This window comes from Ananas comosus, linkage group 13, assembly GCF_001540865.1.
Source record: "Ananas comosus cultivar F153 linkage group 13, ASM154086v1, whole genome shotgun sequence".
NCBI lineage: Eukaryota > Viridiplantae > Streptophyta > Magnoliopsida > Poales > Bromeliaceae > Ananas > Ananas comosus.
In genome coordinates, this window is record NC_033633.1 from 2,425,452 (window position 1) to 2,446,422 (window position 20,971).

Consider the following 20,971-nt stretch of genomic DNA (forward strand, 5'->3'; position numbering starts at 1 on the left):
ATATTATCATCCATTATTTTTCAAATTTGATATATTTTCAAGTTAATTAATTATTTTAATTTGAAAATATGTTACACACTCAAAATTATTAAATTTTAATTAATTTCAATTTTGAATTAAATTAATTCACATTTGAAACTATGAACCAAATTTTAAATTTAAAGTTGATTTATAATCTTATTTAAATTATTTTTTTTTAATCTAATTTTTATTAGCCTACTTGAGAGATAGTAGATACAAAATATTTCAATGATTTGTTGCATAGGATTTTCGTTTTTATTTGATAAGTATGAAATATTATTTATTGGACGCGCAAATATCTTTCATTGACAAAAATTTGGATAAGTATAAATTTTTTTTATTCTTGCAAATAGAATGCATATTTATTTCCGACTAAAAAAATGTATTGTCTGTGTCAATAATTATTTATAATTTATCTCAAATCAATATCAATTTGTGAATCATATTTTACTAAAATTTAAAATTTTAAATTGTAATCTTATATGCTATATTTTATTGAAAAAATCTCAATATTTAAATAATTAGTAGGTAAAATTGAGATAATTTATATATCACTATTTAAAAAATATGATTAATATTTATATATGCGGAAGTATTATTTGATTGGATATTATTTAAGGTGCGAAATATTACGTGTGAGAATGAAAATATTTAGAAATGCGAAATATATTATGTGATAAAATATGTATTATATGGCGGCGTTATTAGGATATGACACACATATAAAAAGTGAAATTTGATACGTAATATCTAAGAGTAATTTAGGTAAAAAAAGTGACAGATACTTAATTCGTCAGTCATTGGATTAGAATCGAATGACTAAGAATTAATATATTTTATGATAATTAAAAAAAATAAAAATTGTACGCTGTGATTTATTTTATTAAAGTTGAATGAATTATATTTTATGTATGTAATTGGAATTATATTAATAGGGGGCATTTGGGAAAAAGAAAAAATTTCAAAACTCACGCTTTATAGTAGTAATATCATTTATATAATCTATATATATATATATATATATATATATAAAAGAGAGAAAGCTTCATGTGTACACCTCAATCTTTAAATTTCGTGCAAAATTCTTTAAGCATATTTATCTTTTGATAGAAACATGACTTTTTCACTCTTTAAGGTCTCTCTTCACATGGAAAAATTCTAGAATGCAACGGGTATATTAGTGACGTGGCGTAACAAACCAATTAAATTAATTCTTTTAAGAATATATGTCCCATCATGATTGTAAAAAAGTATTTTTATTGTACTTTTGTTTGAAAAGAAGGAATGTGATTGGCTTGTTATTGATGACGTGGTGCAAGTGTGACAGTGTAGAATTCCTCACATGGGATGCATCTTTATAGTAAGACGGAAATCATCATTATCGATCACTCTAATAATTCGAATCTCAAAGCAAAGGGATTTACGACAGTGGATCCCGTGTCTCACGTACGGTGAGGTGCATATTGTATTATGGATTGTTGGTATTAATCACTATAAGAAAATTAATATTTAAAGACGTTATTTTTTATATTTAACGATGTTTAAACAAATTCAAAATAGTCCACCGTCATATTTAAAACTGTTGGCAAAATAAAAAATCGGTACGTATATACTGATATTTTAAGACGTCGAAAAATTAAAATTAATAGTAAAATTTATCATTCAATAAATTAATTTGATATAATAGATAGTCCATGTGACGACATTTTTTGAAAAGTTAGCATTTGCTATATTGTAGGGAGGTTTGGAAACGTTTCTTCTAAGCGTCGTCTAAAAAACATCCTTGTAATAAGATTTTTCTCGTAGTGAAACATTATTCCAAAAGCCCAAAGAAAGAAAACAACAAACTCACCTAAAATATATATTCTGAATATATAATGCTCATAGATCTTGATTATGATTCAATTCACCCCAGTCTCTGTCACGTGGATAGAATGTTGGCCTACTTGCCACATTTTAAGTAGCTGCATATAAAGAAATGAGAATGATTAAATCAAAAGCTATAATATGTCGAATATCAACAAATTTCAAGCCACTTCCTTGACTTCTTATTGAGAGAATGATAGCATAATATTATTTTATTTATTATTTTTAAAAGTAAACTTAGTTGACAATGTGAAGTAAATAGATTTTAAACTTGAAACATTTGGTACTAGCTATTTAATCTTTTGTCATTTGCACTAAGATGGGTCGGTAGCGTCATTTATTGCCATCAAGTTCTTTTTCTTTTTCTTTTTCTTTTTTAATACCAACAAAGCAATAGTAATTACATTGTGGTGCTTCTAGTGAAAAATCAAGCATCATAATTAGCTGCCTCACAAAAGAGGCCTGATGATATTGCAGTAACTTTTGCACACATTCCCCAAAACCCGGCAACATGTCCCAAACAAGCTTCATTAAGCTTGTCTCTTGGGCTTAATGAGGACATCTAAGACACAGCCATAATAACCCCCTCCACCCCTCCACATTGGAGTTCCCCATCTCTCTCTCTCCCTCTCTCTCTCTCTCTCTCTCTAGAGGGGACCATGATAGAAATAGTACAAAGCACAAAGGATTAGTTGTAGCTTACATTGTCTCCAAATCCAATGGAATTGCTTTTATTGTGGGGCTCCAAACACATGGGTTTTGTGAGCTTAACAAATGCCAACAATGGGCCAAGAGATGAAGGGGTTTCCCCTCTCCAAGGAGGCATCCACATGGAAGAGCACAAGCTTTTCTTATCACCTCACACACCAAACAAACCCATGTGGGTTTTAAGTACTTTTTAGTGTAGGAGAGAGGGACAAGATAGAGTGATCTATCCAATGGTTTGTTTGATGTGACTTTGGGCCCACTAATTTATTGGCACAATTGATGCCTCATATTTCAAGCTATTTATGGAAATTAATGGGAGGAGGGGGTGGATTCCCTATTGGACAAGAAATAGGCATCTCATTTCTTACTGTGAAGAACATGTGGAAGATGATGGAAGTTCATATATCTATCGCAGGCGCCATCGCAAGCGTAATTTGCTCTGATACAAATTGTATGATTCAAGATTTAAAAATATCAAAAGAAAAAAAAAATGAAAAAGATATAATGGAGGATTACGATAGCTAGACACAGATATTTTATTAATGAATCATAAAACACGTCTGGCTAGTTTGCAATTAAGATCTTATCAGAATTTGCGTTTACTTCTAATTGAATGGACACAAATTTTAAACTAACTTTAAATAAAAGTGAATATAAATCTTCAATCCTACTCTAATTAACTATGTTATTTTTAAATATAATCAAAATCTAATTTAGATAAACTCTTATCTCTAAAGAGAATTTTGGGCTAAGTTTGGATTATGATTTCAAACACCATCATCTACAATTAAGCATCCCCAACATTAATTGTTTATTTATGATATCTGTAAGGAAAGCCAAATAACTAGAAAATGTGCCTTTAATTCTTTTGCATGCTTATATGATTATAGGAGTATTGTAGACATTTGACTCTCATGAGGTTGAAAATCAATAAGTAAATATAAAACTAGCTGGTTGAAAGAATTGTAAAGTTCTTAACAGTTTAGTATAACTTTTTAAAGTTTGAATGACTAAATAGCTTAGAATAATAATCCAAACTTAATTAAAATATAATTAGAGATAAGTTTAAATCTTTTATTTGATTATGATTAGAATTTGTAGTTATCCAAAGTAAAAAGTGAATTTATCATTTGTTATGACTTGATAGCTATATATAATTAGGTATAGATTAATTAGATGAATAAGCCACGCTAGACAAAGCTACATAGGTTTCGTCTTGTTTTTTGTTGATAAATTATTGGTTTAATTTTTTCTTCCTCCTCCAATATCTCTTCTCCATTCGATTGATCGAGTTATATAATCGGTATCACGCTTCCAACATCATCGAATGTTTAGGAGGCTCTAATATATTTTTCCTGACTTAATTATGACGAATAGCAATATCAAGGCTTAATCTAATTTAATCCTCAAGCCCTAGAATTTATGCTTTGTCACTAATTAGCTAGAATTTTCAAAACTAATTATCTAGTTAGGATTTTTCTACGATTTTTCTATGATTCAGTTCTTAATAGGCTTTTTCTACGATTTTTCCTCTTTGCTTTTATTTGTATTTTCTATTTTGTTTACCTTAATATTTTTCGAGGCCACGTTACCTCAACTCCTGTAGCCAAATTTATTTTTTAAATGAATGAAGCAGGTAGCGTGCTACCTTTCTCTCTCAAAAAAAAAAAAAAAAAAAAAAAAAAAAATCTAGTTAGGACTGAATGGTGACATACCAACATGTGAGGTGTGTTAGAGAGAGAATTGGCTCTCATGGAATTGAGTGCCAAAACCCTACACACCATGGCCCCTAGTCTGATGTTGTAGCCCATGTGATCTTTAAGGAAGGATACAAAATATAGTAGGGACTTTGAGGGTGACTCATGGGGCATGAACAAACTTTTGTTGAAGCTATTGTTGCAGTGTGGTAGCTCTCAGAACAAGTCCTGGTTTTAGAGTGTGTGAACTCCACAAGATTGTGATAATTAAAAAGATTCCGGGCTCCATTTCGGAGAGTGACAACAAAATTTTACGACGTGTTTATGGCGATGTCTAGCGTCCAGAATTTTATTGGATAGGATAAAATGATAAGTGTAGTGAAGGAAAGGGAAGGTTTAGCTATTCGATGGTGTTACGGATCATGATGGCTAGGGGGTGGAGCCAGTGGAATACTATTCCGAATTTAATCCCTTTCAATCCCAGCCTCTCAGGTGAACCATCAATTTTCTCATTGCGTCTTCATCAGATTCTTACTAACTAATCTCCAGGCTAAACCTTACACGACCCTCCTGGCGAGAGGGCGTGTGATTTATATGGTACACGTTGGCGGACGATAGAGAGGTCCCAGGCGGCTATCTGGTGGACAACCTGACTAGGGAGGAACAACGTCATCTTTCAGGAGAGAGGCAACATCTCCTATTGGTGCATTCGAAGTACGTCTGAAATATGTAGATAGCAAGATAAGTACAACTATGACAAGAATACCCACAAATAATAAGATATTATAATATATACCAACAAAAATACTTGCTCCGTGGGACCAATCTTGCTAATCTGTACCTTCTTTCGTTTTCCTCTTCTTCTCTCTCTCTTACTTTTGTTTTCTATTTTTTTCGTGACTCTTTTCTAAGCCCTTGCTTGCTGTCTCGTTTTAATAGCTAAGTTCATTTCTCTCGATAAATAAAGTGGGTAGCAAGTTACCTTTCTCTTCCAAAAAATAAGAGATTATTTGACCTAATCAAAATCCTGTAAAAACCTTTAAGGCCAACAAATCACTAAACCCGGTCCTCCTCCAACTTTGCCTTATATTCTCGTCCTATCCAATCCAATCTTGCATGTTAGACAGGCACTATCATGTGAGGTGCAAAAAACAAACCTGCCTCATGAAAATAGGAGTAGAAGCTGTTTCAAGCTATTTTTCTTTTTGTAACCATAATTCCACTTAGACCAACAAATTTGAACAATGTAAATCATCATAATATAGCAATCAAAGATAATGTTTGGCATGTCACATAACTGTAGATGCTCATAAGCTGCTGGTGCTTTTTGCAACATATATACACACTTTATCTACAAGTGAAGATGGGTTGAGTATTCTCTGTTTCTTTTGGATACATATCAGCCTCTGAATATATTTATTTAGTTGTGTGTAGTTCTTCGCAAGCTCGATCCTAATCTTAATTCATGGTTATTTTTTTGAGAATCACTGGATCCAGATCTTCTGTTTATGGTTTGGATTTGTTAATTCGGCATAAATATGCATCCATATGGGTATTTGGATACATTTATTTGGATTGGGACATAGGTTAAACTACTCTATCCAAATTTAGATCTCTATATGCAAATTGTATAGTACTATAAAAAATTATATCCTCTACACTACTTATCTGATTGCATTTTATATGTCTATGACTGCAGAAAAAATGATTCATGTCCATTCATAGCCATTTGTAAATTAAAAAAGAATTGCTTAAAATACTATATCTGTTTAATATCCTTGTATGTAATTGGTTCTACAAAAATTGAGAAAGGTATGATTTAGCCGTTATACGATATAGTGAACTAGCTTTAAGCCCATTTTCCTGTTTAGCTTTTCAACTAGTATTAAATTAAGACGATCTGATCAGCTGCAAAAGCACAAGCTACAATAAGAAGCTTTTCCTTTGCTCCAGCTTCTAACTAAGAATCAAAGAATAAGGTTTTCATTTGTTAACATTTTATAGATTTCAGTATCAGTAATTAAGTTATTACTCAGATATGCATTACAGAAGTATATATATATATATACTTTGTGAATTGTGGAATCCCTCACTTGGACCTTTTGAAAACAAAATGCAGAAGTGGCGCGAATTTCATAAACCCTCTTTCTATTTACATATCCAATTCACCTATCGTATATATCGCGACATTAACATTTGGAATATGCACCCGCTTTTGCTTATTCTATTCAAATAGCAGCACACCAAGAACAACAGTAACAATGGCTACGCGAATTTGGCTCTTTTTCCATTCTTTGTTACTCGCCAAGCAAAGAAGATGTGAGAGAAATTATGCTGCAGAACTAAAATATCAGAGTGAAACAAATAAAACTAATCATAAGGGAATTAATCGAATTATAAATGTCTACAGATTTCGGGGTATATATCTGACGGAGAACATTCAGATAAAAAAGACTACAAATTAACAATGTCCGTAAATCGGCTCTGTGGTTTCAGAGCTGCTCTAGCACAAGAAATGTACACTGGCCATAGAATTTCCTCAGCATTTAGAACTTAAAACAATTTAAGAACAGAATACGAAAAATCTTCTCTCTGTGCAAATGTTGGGGCTGATCCAACTACAATTTGAAGCTGAAAGTGTTTTCCAGCTGTTCTCATGATCCAAATTACTTTTACATGCATGCATGTGTACTACCTGAAAAGCTTATCTAGCTATGGATCACTCTATGATGGTCAATGAAAGTGGTGAACACTCCCTCTCTGATTCAAAGGGAGTATGCTTCTTAATACAGAAATCTACGCAATATCCACTACCATCAAAGTGCTTGCTGATTCAACATTTATTTTAGAACTCCCATGGCCATGGCCCAATCAAGCAGATATAGTAATAAGAAGCTCAAAACAAAGTCAACCATCAGTTTAACTAAGGAAAAGAAAGAGATGTTTCATTCGGAAACGGACAAGTTGCAACGAATTACGCGATCCGATCTAGTGGAAGATGTGTCATGTAATGTTCGAGTGCTCCAGTCACTTTTCGCAGGGAAAGTCAACATCTAAGTTAGAATAATGAAAGTGCACTAACCACATTGCTATATATTGTAGGATAAGATTTTGTAAATGATATGAACCAATAATTAATGGTAATTTGGATTAAAGGAATACCTGAATGTTGTTTATTTTGCAGCAAAGAGTAGAAGCTTCAACACAGAACATGCCAAGAAAAATAGATGAGATCTGGAATACTTCAAGCATTTGCGAATCCGTTAGTCAATTTACAAAACATAAAGGAAATGTGTTCTTAATCGTGTTCATGAAGATCGAAGGTTCGATTGTTCGACTTTCTTGTTGTAGCTCCAAGAATCTTAAGCATGTACACGACAAATGCTGCACCAGCTGGCATGGCAGCATCTGAATTTAAGTTGTTGTAGTGTTTGAAGCAAGACTACTTGAGCTTTAGATGAGACCATAAGATCCGATATTCGTAGTTAAATTTTCCAGTGATTGATTAAAGTAGTTTAAGTTCTTTGCTAATTTGATACCGCCGAATATATTAGTATATTTATACTCAATTTTATCTATCCTCTCTTATTAAGTGAGCATATCCAAAAACAGGACAAAAGAAATGAACAAAACCCTTTGTCACCTGATTGAATGATGAATTGCTTTACTAGACATTATATGTTTCTTTGATCCATAGAAGTTTAAGTTCATAATCCAAATTTTATTACTTAAGATGTGCCAATGTTGCAAACTGCAATGAAAGTGAGCTGTAAAAGCTACAAACTACTAATAAAAAAAAGTACTTTTTTGCCATTTTAAAATGAAGTACTTTCCTTTTGTTTTGAAGATTGAAACACTGAGTGATTCATGTACAAATATTGTAAAATGTATCAAATTGTTAGTTTAATTCGGTTTCATATATAGGGCACGAGTTGGTTATCACTACTTGGATTCCTAATTTAGAGACAATAGCATACAATTTAATTTTCATAACCCTGATTTTAAACCTCCCATTTAAATTACCTAAAATGCGGTACAGATTAGAAATTACTACCTGCAACTGGTGCATCTATGCAAATCGTGCACCACCCTCCACCATCCATCCATCTAGGGGTGTAATGTGGGGCGCGAGCCGGCACGTCCCACATTTTTTGCGCCAATTCGGGCTAGGGGCCGGCCCGGCCCAGTCCGGTTCCAAATCCGGGCCGGAGCTACCAAATCTCTGGCCCAGCACGGCCCTTCGGCCCGGAAGGCTTGGGCTGTGCTGGGCCGGGCCAGGCCGTGCTCCGGGACGGCCCCCTCAAAGGTTTTATTTTTATTTTTTTAAAAAATATATAAAATTTAAAATATAAAAAAATAATTATTTATATTTAAAAATTTAAAATTTATAAAATAAATATAATATAACAAATATTTAAAATTTTTTAAAAATATATATATAATTTTTAANTTTTTATTTTGGAAACTCCCCCGGCAGGGCCTCGTGCCGGACCGGGCCGGGTCGTGTCGGGTTCGGAAAAAAATTTAAAATTTATAAAATAAATATAATATAACAAATATTTAAAATTTTTTAAAAATATATATATAATTTTTAAATTTTTTTAAAAAAAATAAATTGAAGTGTTTTTGGTCCAATGGACCAAAATTGTTTGGTCCATTGGACCAAAAAACTCCTCTCAAAATCTGCTCACTACAGCAGACCTTGGGAGGCGATCTCCTGGGGAAAAGGGCCCCAGGAGATCCACCAACCCCTGGGGAGAAGGGCCTTGGGTTCGGGCCGTGCTGGCCCGGCTAACACGGGTGCCGTGCCCGGCCACGGACCTATCCTCGGCCTTGTACGGCCCAGGCCTGTTTCGGGCCGTGTCGGGCCGGGCTGTCGGGCCCAAGAGGAGAGGCCCAGCACGGCCCTTAAGCTCTGTCCGGGCCGGACGTACACGAGTGCTACAACATCCGTGCCGTGCTCCAGTCCGGCCCGAAACCGTGCTGGGACCCCTTCATCCATCCCATCACATATTGTGATCCCAACCATCAAACAACTGAGCATCGGAAACGGAACAATAATGGACGGTAGGGATTGAAGGATTGGGCGGTGCACAGTTGGACCGGGTGCAGGGAATAGATTTAACCGGAGGAAGGATTGAGCAAACCTTAGAACCATTTATGGATGCAAATGGGCCTCAAGGCCCATTAAATGGTCCGCAGGCCCAGCTCGAAATGAGCCAAACATTTCGGTCCATTTAATTGGGCTTGGAACGTGGCCAACAAAATGCAAAAGCGGGGTGGGCTTTTACTATAATATTTGGCCCATTTGTGGCCCAAACTGTAAGCTGTTAGAATGAGCTGTAGAGGTCGTTGAGTATTTAGTGCTTTTTTATTTGCCGCGGCAATTCCAAAAATAGTTTCTTATCATATTTTCTCATTGTATATAAAACTATTTTTCTATAATTCCAAACGGAGGTTTAACAAATTCTCAAGACATCACGTAATAATTTAAACATCAAATTTATTTATTTATCCTTTTTCATATCATACCGTTGGTCGGTCTGATATTCCAATCCTACCCTAACAACCAACTTACTATTATCTGAGAAAGTCGAGAGCTCAAGCTTTAACATCCTAATAGTCTCGCATTGGATAAGAAAGAGATTATGGGTATATAAGGATCATGACCTTTAAGACTAATAATTTTTTTTTTCTTTTGAGCGATAGGTAGCACGCTACCTGCTTCGTTTATTTTATTTAGAAATAAACTTAGCTAGAAACGTGAATCAACTAGGATTCGCACTTGGGTCTCGAGTACCAACCACGAAGCCCTTTGCCACTTGCTCTAGGGACGATTGGTCCTTTAATAAAAATAATTAGACTTAAGTATTTTTAGCCGATGATTTTGGCCCATCTAGTATTGTTGCTAATAAATTTGATCGTTACAATTGGCATCAAAGTTGAATACCAGATAGAAGTGTAAATGTTAAGTGCTACGCCATGAGTTTGGTTAAAGTGATCGATTGAATCTACAGAAGGCACATTTAGAATTTCATATTAGCGGATGCCATCTCTTGAACCCACATAAGGCATCTCTAAAATTTCACATTGCACGAGGACATTAGGGTCTCAACTGACAAGGACATCAGGACAAAATGCTATACTATGGGTGGACAAAATGCTATACCATGGGTTTGGTGAAAGCCGCCTATTGAAGGTGAGGATGTTAGGACAAAATACTTTTTTTTTTTTTTTTGAGAGAGAGAGAGAGATAGGTAGCACGCTATCCGCTTCGTTTATTTTATTTAAAAATAAACTTAGCTAGAAATGTGAATCAACTAAGATTTGAACTTGAGCCTCGGGTACCAACCACCAAGCCCTTTACCACTTGCTCTAGGGACGGCCGGTATGTTAGGACAAAATGCTATACCACGAATTTGGTTGAAGTCACCTCTTGAACTCGCAGGAGGCATCTCTATCTCTAGAATTGCACCTCTAGCGAGGAAATCAAGACAGTGCAACAAAGAGCTATACTACGGGTTTGATGGAAGTTATCTCCGGAACCCGTAAGAAGCACCTCTAAAATTTCACACTGCATGAGGACATCAGAGTCTCAACTAGGAGAATTTGTAATATTCCAATAATCTCGTATCAAATAAAAAAGAGATTCTATTTGGATGTGTAAGAATCAAGTGCATGGATATGATTGGATATATAAGAATTAGGGAGACACCCTAATAATAATAATTAGACTTAAACATATTGAACTGATAGTTTGGACTCGATGAATTATTAATAATGGGTCAGATGGTTACACAATTTCGACAAATATGCGCTCGTACGGCTCCAAGCCCTGTGTCAGGCACATCGACCCTCGAGAAGAAGAACTAGTGTACTGTGCGTCTTTCCCCGTCTTGCTATTAAAGGAATCAAGTCGACAAGTCAAAATATGCAGAAAAGATATAGGATTAGGCACCATTAATATCCACGACAACGATGCGATCTACATTGATGATACATTGCTATCCTTTTTTAACAGTACATTTCTATAAAAAATCTAAAACAAAATCTACAAGATGTTAAAATAATATGAATCACTGAATAGTAAAATAATACCGCGTGTAGCACAGAAGGGCATTTTGAAGTTTCTTCGAAACATGATCATCAAAATGGTGGATTGGTGACCATTAGGATCCATGATAATGACACTCATATATGAAATAGAAACTACAATTGCATACAACATAAAGCAACTATGGCGTAATTAGTTAACACGTCCACTACAAACAGTTCATGTTCCATCCATTGCTTAACTCAGCTATTTACCTACTTACATAATGTGGGACATTGGTTTCTATTATATAAATTAAATTGTTACATATTTGGACGTCACACTAATTTAAAATTAAATCTCAATGAATAATTGTCTTGGGGCATATTTGTTTAGACATTAGTCCAATCAAACCCAACAGTACGAATTATATTATTATTTTTTATATATATTAGGAGAGTCCTAATTCAACTCGAGCCCACGTAATGTAAGGATGTGTGACATATTTATTAAAACCCACCTAATTTAAAAGCTTGGTATATAGGCTTAGACTCATTTATACATATTAGTCCTTTAAAATGTTATATTAATCTCATGTGAAATTTTGCACATGTAAATTTCCAACAAAATCTGCGACACAAAAGTAGTTATGCCAAAAATAGTAAAACAATATCTATCTTCATTGGAAGGGCTTAAAATAGAAATATTAAAAGTAGGGTGCATTAAATATTATCTAAATAGATTGTTTTTTTTTTTCTTTTTTCCCCTTCTGAAGTTAAATTTAAAATTTTCTTGATTATTATCCTAATAAGAGTTTTTCCTTCTTTTTCTTTTTTTTTTTTTTTGGATGTTCCCTCCACAACACGCTTCTTTCTCATTCAATCACAATCCTAAATCAATTGATTGGGGTTCTAATTGAATGGGACCATTTTGTTTCACTAAATTGACCAAACCACTCTTATGTCACACTATTTAGCTCATCCCCTAATTGGACAAGAGGAAGAGCGCAGCTCACCAAAAAAAATACATTTTTATTTCCCTCGACAAGGAGCTCAAGTACAACTCAAACACAAACAACCCAAAAAAGAAGAAAAAAAAAAAATCATGAACTATTTTTTAAAAACATTAATTCTATATTATAAAATTAGAAATACTGGTTTAATTTGAAAACGCGGTGACGAAATGTATCTATTTTGAAATGTTAAGAATAATTCTGAAATGTTTTATATTACATCGATCGATCATTATAAATTAACAAAAAATCAGAGTCGGTACCGAGCCGCTTTCTTTCGAGAGGTCCAAACTCTCTAATAACATCGAAAAAGGAGTGAATTTGATTATCGCATTTCTAAATTGACCTTAATAATGAGGTGTCAAGAGTTTGAAATATAATTATTCTTATTTTTTCAACCGTGTTTTTTTTTTTTTTTATGTTAGCGTACTTCAACACCCTTTAATACAATTGAAAAACTTAAAAGGCAAATTAATAGATACAAATTATTCCAGTCCAAGTAAAACACATGCATCATTAGTCATTACCCACCCCAAAAAAAAAGTGCACATGGATTAGTCCACTTAATTAAGAATTAACATGCAAAAATTATGCACCCCCAAATCATGAACCAATCTCAAATTCTCTTTTTATTCAACCTATCCTCGATCTCCACTATCAAATCTATGGAAAACAAATATGTACGGTATCTTTTCCCTGCATGTATGTAACTTACGAATCCAAATTACACTACCAGGATCAGCACAGCAAAGCATCTCATTCACAGGAGGTGCAGTTGCAGGTCTTCGGCACGAAGCCGCAGACGCCGAAGGGCTTGTCGGGGAGGTTGCAGTCGATGCCGAAGCAGCAGGAGGTGTCGAGGCAGTCGGTCGCGTTGTCGGCGGCGCAGCAGCGGCACCCGAGACACAATTGAAAGGGGTCGAAGTCCGCGGTGTGGATCGGAGGGTTGTCGATGGGACCGACCGGTAAGTATTGCACGACGGCTCGCGACNAAAAAAAAAAAAAAAAAAAAAAAAATCCGTTGACTGCAATAAAATAAAATAAAGTTACTGAATTTGAAAAACGATACGGCCTATTAAACTATATATATATATTATGTATAATTTGCTTGGTTCATGTGTAAAAGTGTGGAATTATTATACCTTTGATGGGTTTTTGGTTGATGAAGAGTAGGAGAGTGAGAGTTAGGATGAGTTGTAGTTTGCCCATGAGAGAGAGAGAGAGAGAGAGAGAGAGAGAGAGAGGAAAATAGAGAAGAGGAAGTGAACAAGGCTATAGAAACTATATTTAGAAACTATATTATTATCTATGTCCTATGGAGGAACCTTTTGGCTAAATTAAGATTTTATTTTATTTTATTTTTTTTTTTATTTTTTTTTTTTGTGGGGAGAGGAGATTTTGGGGTGGGAGAAATTAAAGCACCCGTAGTGCCAGGGAAATGACAAAACCAATATTCATGGAAATGCCATGAGTTCCATTCCCTATACCTATACCTATCATGTGTAATATATATAATAGGGTATATATATATAAGGGCATGTTTGATTCGTTAAAAAAGCATAAAAAACTGGTTTTTAGGGGGGAAAAAATCATAAAAAATATTTTTTTGCATAAAAAGTAAAAAAAAAAAAAAATCAAATCACTATTTATTTATAAAATTTAGGAAAAAAAAATTCAGAAAAATTACTTTCTCTAAAAATCAAATACACAGAAATATATTTCCAACCAAAAAAAAAATATTTTTAAAATATCTTTTCAGAAAACCAGGTACTCCAAAGTCAATAACCATATAGATATTTTTGGTAAACATGTATGGATCGAGACCCAGCTGCATATAGATCGATTTGAAATAGCACCCTAAACTATGGGCGTGTTTGGTTCGTTCATTTTTTACTTTGGAATTGAAATTAATCGGAATGAACGAATTTGTTTGTCCATATTTGATATGCAGAATTTTCACTCCGATTCTGATTTCCGGATGAATGAGAATCTCCAATTATTCCTTTTTCCACTCAGGCCTAGGAGACCTGATTGAAAATTAAATTCGGGTGGAATAGATTTGTTCGGATTAAATTTAACATTTGAAGCTTATTTTTTAATTAAAATATAAGTTTAAATTTAAAAATTATATTTATAAATTTAAATTTTAATTAAATTTAAATTAAAAATTAAAATTCAACCAAGCATTTCGAATCTAATTTAAATTTAATTTAAAATCTAAAGTTTTATTCAAATTTTATTCAAAATTTAAATTAAATTTATGGATTCAAATTGAAATTGAAATTGAAATTATAATTTTAAGTTTGAATTTGAATAAATCAAAATTTAGTTTTATATTTTGCATTATCAGTTCAATTTCAAATTTTAATTTTTTTAAAAAATATATTTAAAATTTTGACATCATTTTAAAATTTTGACGTAAATTTTTAATATTTAATTTTTAGCTTGAATTTAAACTAATATATTATAAAGATAAAATTGACATATTAATTTAATTATGTTTCTGATATTTATCTAACCCAAATACCGATAATGGGAATGGTTTATTTCGATTCCGATTCAGGTGGCGAATTAAACAGAATAGGGTAATGAATCATTCCGATTCCATTTTCAGCTTATTCTCATTCCGATTTCGATACCGATTCCCACTTCAAACCAAACACACCCTATATTTCTTTATATTATATTTAGTTTTTTTGGAGTTTTGAGTACATTGATGTAAATGTAATTGATTAATTAAATTAAAAATTTTATTAAATTTATCAATAATTTTATCAAATTTAATAATTTAATTATTTTTAGTAAATAAATTTGGATCATTTAATAGCTAACACACTGTGTATGTTTGTATTATATAATTTAGATAAAAATGTACGTAACTTATCTAAACTACAGACCATTTTAGTTGGCTATTTGATTTTACTTTCTAATATTTTAATTTGAGTTAATCAACAACACATCAATTTAAAAATTTGAATACGCCAATTATCTTCACAGATATAGTTAGTATACTTCATATAATTTTGGCAACTATAAATTTATTAAAATAAATAATTAGTTTAAATTTTGACATCAAAGTGCCATTGACTGATTCAAGTCAAACAAATTGAAATATAAAATAGTAAAATAAAATTTTGAAAAATTGGATAGCCGATTCAAAATCGTATTATTATTACTACTGTCTATAATCTCTCGTACTTTAAAATAGCATTATTATTACGGTCTATGGTCCCTTATATTTGGAACTATTAGTGTGTCGTAGACCACCCCCATTATGATATTATTACTACGGTCTATGGTCTGCCTTCCTTGGACCAGTGGGGTGTCATAGAGGGGTGTCATAGACTAGGGATCCCAGTTTAGACGTGCTGACGATTAGGGTGTCACAGCGACCCCCATTATCTCTGATTGGCGTGTCACAAACTATCTCCGTGTAGGTCCTTACGCACATGACAATTCAATTACACACACAACGCAAAAGATTACCAAGCGGTCCTCAAGCGGTGCGAGGTCCACCTCGCACTTTTGGCTAATGAACTGGCACGTTAGGTCCAAAATACTTTAGGCCAATTATTATTAAGAAGGTCCATAATCTCTTATATTTTTAACTATAATATTATTTTCATCCAATACGAGACTATCAGAACATCGATCGCGAGTCCATAGTTTAAATAAATTCTTTACATTTTTACCTGTGACTTAACATACACACGTTTGAAAATGCAAGGAGGAGCACTTAAGATGATGCCACCCACCTATAAGACACTTTATTGCGCAATGCTCACACCACAAGTTCTAGAGAGACTTTTGAACATATGCGTTCATGTATCTACCTAAAGTCTCAAGTTTCTGCACAATCTGCCAAAGATCGATGCGATCAAAAGTCAAATTTGGTGAAAAGGCATAAGCAGGTTTCTCAAAAGCCAATCCAACACAAAAAATAGAAGAAGAAGAAGAAGAAGAAGAAGAAGAAATATTAATAAAAAAAAAACTCTCGAATTTGGAGAAATTATTGTCTGAAATTTGGTCCACAACATCGCTTATGGACCGCACTGATCTGTCGCTCTGTTTCATCTCTTCAATCATATTGAATAGTAAAATTTAAATATTTAAAGCTTATAATTTAATAGGCGGTTGATGTAGACTAAAATAATGCGCGTATTAGGTTTAGGACCTATATTTGTGTTGGGTCATGATTGACTCTTCATCTACTTGATCCAAATCGGGCCACTTTGGACTCGAACGTGCATTTAAAAATTTTGGTAAAATTGCATGTAGAAATAACTTAAACTTTGGTGATTTTTTTTAAAAAAAAATTGATTTCGACGCCTAACCATTTATATCGATTAATTTGCTTCACATATATCTTGTGTATCATTCTTCTATCCATAATTAAAGCATTGTATACTTTTTAATCAAACGATCTAATTATTAAATAGGAAAAAAGGCATCTCATTACGGTGCAAAAATGCGTGGATGCACCAGATATAAAAAGGAAAACCTTCAAATATTACTCATGTGGTTTCGTACTTTCTTACTTTAATACCATGTGGTTTAAAGTATATTACTTTCCTATGGTTTCATTTTTCTCTTTTTGCTGTTTCCTCCACTAATTTTTTTTATTAAATCAGTGACAAAGTTAAAACTAAAAGGTACTAAAATGAATATTCGATAAACTATAAGTGGGGTATCTGAAGTTTTTTTGTATATGATTTCACGAAAAGATAACGGAGGGATTGACGAAAAAAAAAAAAAAAAACCACAGGGTACTAATTGATACACTTTAAACAACAAAATACTAAAGTGAGAACATTACAACATAAATAGTGTATAGCGACACTTTTAAATATCGACACAGGTCAAAAAAAGTGTTCCTAACTACATTACCGATATTTTTTAAAAATGTTGCTATATGTGAGATCGTTATATGTAGGACCGCTTTCATATTTGGCACCCACTCCTCCAGCGATCTGTGGCAGAGGGACACGTGGCGATCGTAGCCCTGTACAGTCCCTGCGAGATTCTCGCGACTGAACTCCAGCCGCCGGAACTCTACCACGTCGGCTGCGATGGTGGAGGAGGAGAAGAGGAGATGGTGATCAATTTTTCTTTTTTTTTTCTTTTCTATTTGTAATCCGGTTGAGTGGACTGAATGGATTTAGTTGAGTAGATAAACTTTTTGTTTTTGATTGAATTGGACTTTATATTTAGGCTTTACTAGATTTTTTAAAAAAAATTTGGTATAAACAGAACACTTACGCAAAAGTGTCCCAAAAATGTGTTTATATAACTTAATTCTGTTGTAATGAAAAGTGCGAAACCACATGAATGGTATTTGAAGTTTATCCATATAAAAAATAATTTCTCCTAGCTCTCACATGTTTTAAAATAAACTAATAAAAAAAGAATTAGATAGCAAACTAAATGGTTATTTGTAGATGACCTGAAGTTTAGATTACTTTTGTGATTTTTTTAACCCTAAATTTTGTGTCACTTTGTGAGTGATGTAACTTGGTGTCTTCCACACAGAATCCTTGGACTAGATTTTTAATCAATCTAGCAAATAGACAAATTTGCATCTCCAGATCAAGATACTTCTTCAGAATCATCTTCTCAATTGGGAGTCATAGAAATAGAAAAACCAAAAAAAAAAAAGATATCATAAACACTCTTTCAACAGCTTTTTTTTCTATTGTGGCCGTCTCATTTTATCTTCCTCCTATATATAGCAAAAATTTTACAAAGTTTATATAATCAAAACAAATCTAATCGCTACTTCTCAAAGTAATGTTGTTGTTTTAGTTGCTAGATTAAGTGTCAGTGTAGCCTTGCTATAAGATATAGAAGTATTGTTGGATGAAATATTGCATGAATAACGTTTTCAAAAGAAACATTATGTTTAAATCGTATATTTAGAATTGTTTGTAGTAAAAGTACAATTTTCACATGGAAGACACTCCAAACTATTGAATTTTAGTAAATTATTAATTATTATTATTCTTTAAAAACTTAAGCACTACAACATAATTAGGTTATAGGGACACATGTTTGGAACACTTTTGAGTAAGTGTTCCATTTATCCTAAAATTTAAAAAAATATCTACTAATGTCTAAATATAAAGCACGATCCAACCAAAAATAAAAGATTACTCTACTCAACCCACCACACCCAGTCCATTTGGCCCGATTACAAACAGAAAAGAAAAAAAAAAAAGAAAAAGCAATTACCATCTTTTCTTCTCTTTTCACTCAATCCACTAAAATTCTAGACGAAGAGCCTTTCCTGTCGTCCTTCTCCGCCACTGCAGCCAACGAGATAGAGTTTTGGCGGTTGCTAAATGCTTAAATAAGTGTTGGTAAATTAGCAGCACTCTTTTAGGTTATAGCGACACTCTTTAACTGTCACTATATACCTAGCGACCCCACATATAGCAACACTTTTTAAAAGTGTCGGTAATTTTAGCTAGCAGTACTTTTTTGATATGTACTTATATTTAAAAGTGTCGCTATAGACCGTTTTTGTTGTAGTGAAGCTATTTCAAAATAAATTTTTTTAAAAAATATTATATTTAGCACTCTTCCTCGCGACTAAACTCGATATTTTGCTAGATCCGAGATCGTGAGAGAAAATTAAATACATTCGGAAGTCGGACGGGACGAGAATTCAAGACCTCCTGGTTTAATAATATATTAAACAAAGTAAAATTATTATTATTATTTTCACAAGTTTAAACTTGTTAAAGAATAAAAATTAATAACATGTTATAAGAACACAAAGCTCTACGTTTAACTAAATTACATACCTATGAAAAATACCTCAAGCGGAGACGTTAGGAATTAAGAATGTTAAATATTACTATTAAAAATACCGTTCTTATTTTACAATATTTTTCAACAATAATCATAATTTTTGCTAAAAAAAAATTAAAAAAAGAAAAAGCCAGCTAAGCGAATACGTCGACACAAAGTGTGAAAACGAGAGCGTGGAAAAACTATTGAGCTCGACCGCGGGTTAAGTGCGTGACAGGCGAGAACATTCCCACCCCCACTTGTCACTCCCACCCAACATCCAAGGATTTATTGTCGCAATCTCTTTTTCAAAAAAAAACTTTAAAATGCACCGGTTATATTACTAACATGATATTTCAAACTAATAAAATTATCTCTGTTAGATTCACACATCCTATTATGATTAATAAAAAAATATTTTTATTATATTATTTTTTAAAAAATAAATAATTGACTTGTTATTGATGATGATGTGGTGTAAGTATAATACTGTAAATTTTTTTATTTTCAAAAACCGAAAAAAGAAGAAGCATCTTTTTTTGGGAAGCACTTTGTTTCCTTCCTTTTACTCTAATCAAGGAAGCTGAGGACAATTCCCAGTTTCCCACACAGAGTTTAGAAGGAGAGAGTTGTGTTGTGCATGGATAAGATTGCAGTGGCGGCCCCCGAAAGAGATGCCCATTCTTTTGGTGCTTTTGTACTACAGCTGGCATGGAAAAGGACCAACCAATCACGTATCATCATCATCATCATCAAAATATTTTTTTCTTAGTCTTCTCTGTTGGCTTAAATAGACCAGCATCATGTCCTGTGGCGAAAAGTCGTGTTGGGTCGAGTCATGTTCGAAATGGCGTGTATCTGTACGCTTTAAGTGAATTTGTTGTGTATTTCTAACTGCTCGACTTTTTGGGATTAATGGTTAACGCAAACGACCCGACAATCTTCTTCTATATTATTAATGTTTTGAGTATTAATATGATGTAAGGCTTTTAATTTTTCATATAAGAAGTATGCAAGTCCTACTATTTGAGGCTTAAACAATAGAACCTAACAAGTCGGTAATGTTAGTGGATTGAATTGCTGCGTATATTTATACGATATTGGAATTAGTTTAAAAATATTTATATTTTAAGTGATCTCGAATTCAGCTCCAGCGTAGCGTCTCATGCTATTGTTCGTCGGTGCATATGACATCATGTGTGCGCGAGTTGAAATATTAAGACAATTTATAGATTATTTTTTTAGCGGATTGATATTTTAAGTACCGGATAACACTCTCTCTTTCTCTAATGTGGTTGTGGGTGTCATCAATGGGCTCTACTTTACTGGGAACTAATTAATCAACAAAGAGGTGGCCCTACTAATCGATTGAACTCTTTAGGACAAGATACATGAAGATCATTATAAAGATTCGAGTGATCCCGATTATTTGTAGCCAAGGGAGAAATGGCCCACCCAGAAACGAGCGGTTCCGACGTGGAATTAGCCGTGCGTATCACACACACGAACAGCTTCTTGTTGCAGCAGAAGCACGTAGATTTTGTTTGCCAAACACCTGACTATCACTTTCCAAAAATTACGAAAGCTATTTCTGAAAGTCTGGCCAAACAACATAATAACACTAACAGAGTAAGAGGGTGGTAAATACTCCATAATGGATGTTATTCCTGAAAGATAATAGAAAAACTAATAAAATGCATACTGAAGAGGAAAGGTTGTCCATTGGGCTATAGCTTATTTAGTAACACAGGCAAAGAAATCACAATTTCTGAGACAGGGTTCAGATTAAAATTTAAACACTAGTTGAGACTCAGGAGCTGCTAGAAACAGCATTTCTCAGGATCA

At 33.3% G+C, this 20,971-nt stretch overlaps 1 protein-coding gene across 1 annotated transcript; it reads right to left on the bottom strand.

The window, feature by feature from the left end:
* On the bottom strand, window positions 12,788-13,328 carry LOC109719529 (the record flags this gene model as incomplete). Its single annotated transcript, XM_020246272.1, is given in 1 exon segment — window positions 12,788-13,328. A coding segment is annotated over 1 exon segment (235 nt), but the record flags the coding sequence as incomplete, so codon positions are not given.